We start from the raw sequence: 9,411 nt of genomic DNA on the forward strand, positions 1-9,411 counted from the left end.
TATAATTTTAAATAAAAAATATTCTATAATTTTTTTAGCACTGTCTTTTTAATTTAGTATTATTTTGAATTATAAATTTTTATTATTTATGACTATATTGTTACTTATAATTAATTTTTTATTTATTTTATCTTTTTTTATAGAGTACATCAAATAAATAAAAAAAATCATATAGATAAGAAATAATAAAAATCAAATAAAAAAATAAAAAAATTTCATACATAATATAAATACAATATAGTAAAAAATAAAAAAAGAATTTATATGAACAAAAAATAATAAAAATATCATAAAAATTAAAAAGATACTTAAAAAATTAGAGCATTATAAAAAATAAAAAAAATCAACAATATTTGTCATATGAATAAAAGAAATACAATAAAATAAATAAAAAATCATATGAACAAAGCCAAACAAAAATAAAAAAGATTTCATACAAAACATACATATAAAAAATAGTACAGTAAATGATAAAAAAAATTCATATAAAAATATAACACAAAAAATCAGAACACTACATAAATAATGTAAAAATATTTATCATATAAATACAAAATACAATAAAAATATAAAAATTAAAATATGAAAATGAGTACTAAAAATAATAAAAAATTAAAATATTTAATTTGTTAGTGATTGAAACAAATCTGAATGATTTTGATAAAAAAAAATTGAAACGAAGAACTATGAAGAAGTAGGAAGAACTATAAAAAACTACTATGAAGGTAATAGTTACTAATATCTTTTTTATAGAAAAAAAATGAATGGTAGGATTGATAAAAATGAAATAAATTTCTCATCTAATTTTCCAATAGTAATTAGCAACTATGAACATGAAACTCAGGAACTACAAATTTTAGCTTCTCCTGACCAAACATGAAAGTGAAACTTTCAAGAGGTTCAAACACGCTTCTCTCTTCCCCAAGGCATTTAGCAAATACACCTTAAGTATATCTACAGTGTGAGGCGGCAACAAAATATACACATGCATGACAGGATCATCCCTTATTTAGAGAGGGTTAGATTGTATCACTTAGCCAGATTTTCTGTCCTCATTATATCATAAGAAAACCGCTATTGCCTCAAGCGTATTATACGCATGTCCCCAAACACATAAATCACTACTGCCAGTAGCGATTTATACACATTCTCCAACAATAGAAACCGCTGCAGCAGTTTATGTGTTGCACCCTAACCACGTAATCTGTGGTTACCTATAGCGGATTATGTTTTTTCTATAAACCGCTGCTTCCAGTAGCGATTTCTATAAAAATATAAAAAAATACATTTGCGTCTTCATATTTCAAAAGTTGTATTTGCATAAAATTAAAATCCAAACATTTTATTTACGTAAATTGCCTTTTCATTGCCATTTTCGATGTGTATGTGTGTGTAATGTGAAGTTCTGATGTCAGATAACTTGACCAAATATTTTGTCCATCACATACATATTCTAATTATGGTATTTGAAAATTATAAAATATGTGTTCAATTGACATGTACAAAATGTAAACACAAATAAAAAGTAGGGTTAAGTATGATTTTTATCTCTGAGGTAGGGACTGAAAATTTATTTTGTCTTCAGCCTTTTTTTTTTTGCTAAAAAATGGTCTCAAAAATTTAACTTAATTTTAAAATCGTCATTCGAACCATTAAAATTTTCAGGGATAATTTGGTAATAAAAATTAAAATTTTGGTAAAAATGACAATTTTAAAACTAAGTTAAACTTTTGAAACCATTTTTTAGTGAAAAAAAGGCCAAAAACAAAATCAATTTTCAACCCCTATCTTAGAGACCAAAATCATACTTAACCCTAAAAAATATTAGAGTAAGAATTACATCATATTTTAAATGAAAAATACTATCCATTTTTTAAAATGTTATCTTTTACTCAACTTTTAAATCTCATAAAATAATTGAATGTTTTTTATGAAGTTATCTTCCTATTTTTCAAAAAACAATTTTTTCAATTTAATATATTTAATTTTTATCTCTAAAATCTCTTTAATGAGTATAACTTCTTTCTTTTAAAATAAAGCTCGTATCTTTTTTCTCTCTCTTTATTTTTCTTTGTTATCTCATTGTTCTTCTCTTCATTATCGTCAGTCTTATTTAGGGGTGTCAAAATTTTCCAAAGTGCTGGAATTTTCGTGGAGATTGTCTCGAATGGAGACTCGAAGGTGAAAATTTTTTTATGTAGGGATAGAGATGGAGACTAAAATTCTCTCGAGATAGGCACGTGAACTCAAGCAGAAATTCTCGCTCCATTCCCGATAATTCCTTGAATTCTTGAATTTGCTTAAATACCTTTAATTTATTTTTAATATAGAAATTTTTAATAATTTCACCTATTAAAAACCCTAACTTTACCTTATTGAATGTCTTTCCTTCTCTCCTACTACTCCATATTTACTGCGTCATCCCCAAGCCCCAACTCTCCAATTCTAAAAGTTCAAAACTCTTAGAGATGTGTCCACAGTCACAAACTCACAGCCATAGCACCATACCCCCTCGCCAGTCGTCACCGGCCACTACTCCTCCTGTTTAGTATTTACTGTTACTGCGTCGTCACCCTTACAGTTCCACTGGGTCGTTCTCTTTCTTCAGGCACAGCGTCCTTCCATTCTTGCGTCTGCGTGATTGCATCCATTCTTGTCATTGTCGCCACGTCCATTCTCCCATTTCTACCGTCGTATCACACTTCTTTGCCCTCTCTTCTGCTCGTCGTCTACTGGAGCGCATCACTGCTGACGTTGCAGCAATCACCGGTTGTCCCTCTTCTAGTCCTTTTTCTTCTTCTCATCCACTTGACTTTAGGTTTGATTCTCTTTCTTTCTATGTATCTAACGCAATTAGACATATAGGGTTTATAATTATGAAATAGTTAAGGTTTGATACTCCTCTTCAATATAATCTTTGTTATGTGTTTTTTGAATTCTGAATATTAAATAATATGCTCTATTATGTATTCTTTTATTGATTTTTTGTAGTTTATATTTTTTTTGTGTTTTTTGTCTTTTTTTTTAATGATTATTGCTGTTTGAAATCTTAATTTGTATATTCTCTGTTATATATTTTTTTTATGGTTTTTTTTAAATGAAAATTATGTTTTAAGGTTTTGTTTTATAAACTATGATTTATATGTTGTATTTCTAAATTTATAATTTTAGATAAAATATATTTATATGTTTGTAATAATATTTTGTAGTTTATTTTTTATTTTTTTAATTATAAATTATAATTTTCATATGAATATTAAATATAAGGAGATAGAAAATGAGACCCGCAAAAAATACGAAAAACATGGAGAATGGGGATGAGGATAATTATTCCCCATGATAAAGAACGGGACGGGGACAGAAATTAATTTAAAATTATACCAATATGTAAAAAAAAAAATCAACGAGACCTTGCAGAAAAAATAAAAATGGGAATAATTATTTTTCTATAGCGAAGATCGAGATGGCAATAAAAATTAATTATGGGACGGGACGAAAAACAGAAAAATATCCCACATCTCCAACCCACCTATTGACATCCCTAGTCTTGCTTTTGTTCATTGAAAATTCAAAAACATGTATATAGAACTGATAAAAGTTGGAGAGCACTTCCTAATATATAATATTAATTTTGTCACTGAATTCATCGTGATATATTTTAATTTTATTTGTTGATGCAGGTCTTAATAGATGTGTTAAGTGGTAAGAACTCGAGGCTTTTATGGACGACTATTTGAGGCCTGATATCAATAGGGGTAAGTTTTTTTAAGAGAAGCAATCGATTCTTCGTCTTCATTTCATTTTTGGAATTGCATGTATTTATAATTTATTTTATGTGTTATTATATAATTTTAGATGTGTAGTTAAAATTTGATATAATATTTTAATTGTGTTTAAAGCCCGCTCAAAATAATAAAAATACGATTTGTACATTAAAATTAGTCACTAAAATTAACTATTAATATATTTATATATAAATATATATGTAATTTAATTTATTTTCAATATATATTAGTATTCCAACGTACATTTTATATTAGTAATTAATTTTGGTATACATGTAGCATTACTCTTCATTTTATTATAAGGATTAAAAGTAATTCATCAAAAATTAAAAAGAATGGTTATAATTACTCTTGAACTACATCAAAAAATAAATAAATATAAAGCACATCTAAAATAATATAATAATACACAAATTTTTTTTAAAATACATCCGAAATCGTCTAAAAATTTATCTAAAATAAATATCATTAAACATCTAAATCATATCCACACAAAAAAGTTCTTCATTTAAAAAAATTATTTGCTTTTTGTTTTTTTTTTCTTCCTTCCCACTTCAGATTTAAAGACGTCATATACCTTTCACAAAACTCTTCCTTGTTTTTGTTTTCCCTGCTTTCCATATTAAATGATTTAGAATTTTTTTTAATTTTTAAAAGTTATAATTTTATAAATTTTATATTTAATTTAAAATGATTGATTTTTTAAATTTTGAAATTGATTTTTTTTTTTAACTACTAGAGAAAGAAAGAACATCAAATTTATATGCCGTTATTGTGATATATATTTGAAAATTTTGCAAAATAAAAAAAGAAAGACTGAAAAATGAAAGGTTTAATGGATACATAATTGTATTGATTTTTTTTTTCGATAATTGAGGAAAATTGTATTGATTTTAAATATAATAAAATGAGTTCAGTGTTGGTAAAGAATATGATATATAGAATGTTTTTAGAAATATTTTTTAATTAAAAAACTATTTAGATAAAGACATCTAAAATGTCTTTTTTAAAAATATTTTATAGCACTTAAAATTAATATATATAATCGATTAAATTGTGTTATTTTTATCAAAATTAGATCGGATAAATCGATTTGGCTAAAAAATCGATGAACCAAATTTTAAATCGGTTTAAATTAATATTTTTTTTTATAAAATATGATTATAATATATTTATTATAGAAAATGACTAAAATACTCTTATAATTAATTTTTTTATAGAATATAATTATAATATCTTAACCCTATGATGACATAGAAAAAAAAGAATAGTTAAGATTTAAAATTTTTTCTGTCTTTTTTTTTTGTTCTCTATATATATTAATTTAAACTGATTTAAAATTTAATTTATCGATTTTTTGACCAAATCAATTTATTTAAATTAATTTGGATTAAAATAAAATAATTTAATCAATTATATATATTAAATTTTAATTACGAAAAAAATCTTTAAAAAAAAGTTTTCAGCATTTTTATTGAGCAGCTTCTTTCTAAAATGAAGTGGTTTCATTTCTAATAATAATAAGGTGCCATCTATGGGTCCACAAATTATTATGGCTATGTGACTATGGATAAAGTAAACAAATCATCAGATGTTGGCACGTGGAGGAAAAGACTATTGTTTGACTTACTTATCACTTTTGAAATAGTTTATTTGTTATCGTAATCTAAAAATTTCGAGTTATTAATTTTTATGATCTTAGACAAAGTCTAACTTAATTGAATTTAATTATCAAAATAATTTGATCGCGTGGTATCATCGTTTTAATTTTCAGTAAACCACTATAAATATCTTTAAAAATTAATTAAAAAATATAAAAATGAAAATGATAAGAATATTGAAAGAAATTAATAAACGTAACAAAAATTCTATTACTTAAAGCATATATAAATGAAATTAAAATCTGATCAAACCTACCATTTGAAAGAATTTGAAAATAAAAAAATTTTAAAAGATTAACAAAAACTTAAGAAATCTTATTTTTCAAGTAATAAAATTCATAATTGAAATCTAACTATATAAAGTCTTTCTCTCGCTCCAAAACTAGTGAACACATACACTTTTGCATTCAACATTCACTTTATCATCTTTGAATTTTAGTGGTACCACCTATTTTAATATCTAAATTCTTCTAACATGAAGAAGAGAACCAGTAAGAAGAGCGAGAATCTTATCCACAACCACCAAAACCAACAAATATAATTAAATCCTTACCTTTGAAGTTTGAACCATAACACAACACAATCAGAAACCATAATATCATCATGGCTACTGTGTTCTCAGTGTGTTCGGGTTCTTCTGCTTTTCTCTCTCCATGCACTTCGCACACCAGGTGTTTGTCTCTTTTACCCAAAGGATCACCACTTCTTCACCACATCAAGAAACCTTTTTCTGTGAAATCCCTTTCTTCTTTGGAAACTCAAGAAGTATCATCAGTATCAGTGTCACCAGCAGTTACCACCTTCTGGCAATGGCTTAAGGAAGAAGGTGTTATCTCTTCAAAGACACAAGTGAAACCTGGTGTGGTCCCTGAAGGCCTTGGACTTGTTGCAACCAAAGACATATCAAGAAACGAGGTTGTTCTTCAGGTTCCAAAGAGGTTTTGGATTAACCCAGATGCAGTTGCTGCTTCTGAGATTGGGAATGTGTGTAGTGGTCTCAAGCCATGGCTTTCTGTTGCTTTGTTCCTCATTAGGGAGAGGTCAAGGGATGATTCACTTTGGAAGCACTACTTCCCTGTTCTGCCAAAAGAAACTGATTCTACTATATACTGGTGGGTTTCTTTTGTTTTTGTTTTTTGTTTTTAATTCCTAGTGATACAATGGTTGGTGAGAATTTGGTACATATGGACATTGGTTGATTGAGTTGTTAATTGGTTATTCCAGTGCAGGTCAGAGGAGGAGCTCTCAGAGATTCAAGGTTGGTGATCTTATTTTGACACACACATCATTTAAGGTTAACAATAGATAGATTCAAGTGCATAGAACTTATTGATATGTGTGTGTGCAATGTTATATTATATGCCTATGTGTAATGTTATTAGATAGGCTGTAATCAGGATTAGGCCTATTAGGAGTTATTCATGGGTTAGTTATTTGTTAGGTCTATAAACTAATGAATTTCCCCCAATGTAAACAACAAGTGTTGAATAATGAATTTGTGTATATAAAATAATAGGTCTAACACAGACCTAATTGAAGTAATATGCATGTGTAGGTACTCAACTTCTGAACACAACATTGGGTGTGAAAGAGTATGTTCAGAATGAATTTATGAGACTGCAAGAAGAAATCATACTCCCTAACAAGAAGCTTTTTCCTTTTCCTATAACACTGGATGACTTCTTCTGGGCATTTGGAATTCTCAGATCAAGGGCATTTTCTCGACTTCGCAACGAAAATCTGGTTGTTATTCCATTAGCAGACTTGGTAAGGTCCATTTCCTCTCATGCATCCTGCAGTAGTATGCACCATTCACTTCTTCTACTGCAATAACTGTAGAACATAGAGGAGACTAACATAGACATATGAACTGCATGGTATTCCTATGAAGATATTACAATCTTGTGCAGAAAAAAATTGATATTTTCCAAATTAAATTTCTGGATCAGATAAACCACAGTGCAAGAGTAACTACAGAAGATCATGCTTATGAAGTTAAAGGAGCTGCAGGCCTTTTCTCTTGGGATTACTTATTTTCCCTAAGAAGCCCCCTTTCTGTCAAGGCTGGGGAACAGGTGAAGGCTTTTACCTTCTGTTTCTTTTTGTTTTTTGGTCTAATTATACACATTATATTAAAATGATGAACATTAAATCCATCATAGGGGTTTCCACCAAGAGTTATCCAGCTCTGCATATCAAATTGCTGTGAACTATATGCATTAGTGCTAATTTTTTGGTGCCAATTCCAATTTCATCTCCATTCTTGATAATGTGAATTGCAATCATACTATAGTTACACATAACAATGGAAGAAACTCCTCACTGCAGATATATATCCAATATGATTTGAACAAAAGCAACGCCGAGTTGGCTCTGGACTATGGCTTCATCGAACCAAATTCTGACCGTAATGCATATACCTTGACACTTGGAATACCTGAGTCCGACCCTTTCTATGATGACAAACTAGACATTGCAGAGACCAATGGTTTTGGTGAGACAGCATACTTTGACATATTCTACAACCAACCACTTCCACCAGGGATGATTCCATACCTGAGACTTGTAGCTCTAGGAGGTACTGATGCTTTCCTACTGGAAGCGCTATTCAGAAACACTGTCTGGAGTCATCTAGAATTGCCAGTGAGCCGTGACAATGAGGAACTTTTATGCAGGGTGGTTAGAGAGGCCTGCAAATCTGCTCTTGCTGGTTATCATACAACCATTGAAGAGGTATATGATTTTATATTCTAGTTTATGAGATAAACTCATACACATTAAAGGGTTTCACTTTAGTTTATAGGTATTCATCAAAACAAAAATGAGGTTCAGTAAATATAAGCATATAAACAAATCTCTACTGAGCAGGTTCATTATTAGATAGTTACTCCATTATATCTTAAATTGTTATATATATATATATATATACACATTTTTTTTTTTAATTTTGGAGCTTTTGAGCTCCAGAAATAACTAAAACACAAGCATTTGAATGGCAGGATAACAAGTTAAAGGAAGCAAAATTAGATTCAAGACTTGCAATAGCAGTCGGAATAAGAGAAGGGGAGAAGAAAGTTCTGCAACAAATTGATGAGGTCTTCAAGGAGAAAGAATTGGAACTGGACCAGTTAGAGTATTACCAAGAAAGGAGGCTCAAGGACCTTGGCCTGTGCGGCGAAAGTGGTGATATACTAGGGGACCTTGAGAAGTTCATGTAATCTTGCAGGAAGCACCCCCTTAGGGACACTACTATACATTTCCAGAGGACAATGAAACAGAACATTTGGTAGATGGAATCTTTCAAGACAAGTCCATGCCATGCACTCAATCAATCTTTAAAGGGTCTTAATCAATTTTTTTACTAGGTTTATTACATTTTACAACCCATTACTTGAATGCTGCTTGCAAAGAGGATAATGTAATGCTTGAATTACACTTCTATACCGGTTATAAATATAGTCAAGATGGTAATGAGAATGAACTTTACAATGCTTGATGTGAGTCTGTGGTTGGAGTAAAAAAATTAAGGGAAAAGATCAAGATACAGCTTTTGCAAAACCTCAATAGAATTAGAAGCTAATACTTTCTTTTCCGTGCTTTCCTACAAAATCATGTGTACATAATAAAATTTCTAAGACAGTATGCCAATGATATGGATTCTTCAACACAGAACTTGAGGAACTTGTGTGAATGTGCAACTTTTTAAGTTCATTTGTCAAAGTTCAAACTCATAGTTGTGCAGCTGGCATTCCTACATCTGGCGGCCTGTACTCATCTGACTTCACTGGAATTGCGAGGGCCTAACAGGTCATCGCATTTTGTCCCCTCACAGAGGCACTCTTGAGGGTTGGCATAGAAGTAATCTTCCTCCTTTGGCTTGTCTGACACCCTACGACGAAATGGCTGCCCCATTCTGTTTTCATGAACCCGTCTCACTGCATCTGAAAACTCATCAAATGGAAGGG

At 29.4% G+C, this 9,411-nt stretch overlaps 2 protein-coding genes across 2 annotated transcripts in view; one reads left to right on the forward strand and one right to left on the reverse strand.

Moving 5' to 3' along the window:
* Nucleotides 1–5,923: 5,923 nt before the first annotated feature.
* On the forward strand, nucleotides 5,924–8,939 carry LOC107481199 (ribulose-1,5 bisphosphate carboxylase/oxygenase large subunit N-methyltransferase, chloroplastic). Its single transcript, XM_016101419.3, has 6 exons — nucleotides 5,924–6,558; nucleotides 6,676–6,704; nucleotides 7,002–7,213; nucleotides 7,396–7,521; nucleotides 7,775–8,179; nucleotides 8,446–8,939. Exons 1-6 carry the CDS (start codon nucleotides 6,050–6,052, stop codon nucleotides 8,662–8,664), a joined length of 1,500 nt encoding a protein of 499 aa, XP_015956905.1. The 5' UTR covers nucleotides 5,924–6,049; the 3' UTR covers nucleotides 8,665–8,939.
* The window catches only part of LOC107481200 (rhamnogalacturonan I rhamnosyltransferase 1), a gene marked incomplete in the record, with an annotated part of 3,943 nt that continues 3,397 nt past the window's right edge, over nucleotides 8,866–9,411 (reverse strand). Inside the window, 1 exon segment of the mRNA XM_016101420.3 lies at nucleotides 8,866–9,411. Coding sequence (XP_015956906.1) covers nucleotides 9,218–9,411 — 194 coding nt within the window.

This window comes from Arachis duranensis, chromosome 3, assembly GCF_000817695.3.
Source record: "Arachis duranensis cultivar V14167 chromosome 3, aradu.V14167.gnm2.J7QH, whole genome shotgun sequence".
NCBI classification, from domain to species: Eukaryota; Viridiplantae; Streptophyta; class Magnoliopsida; order Fabales; family Fabaceae; genus Arachis; species Arachis duranensis.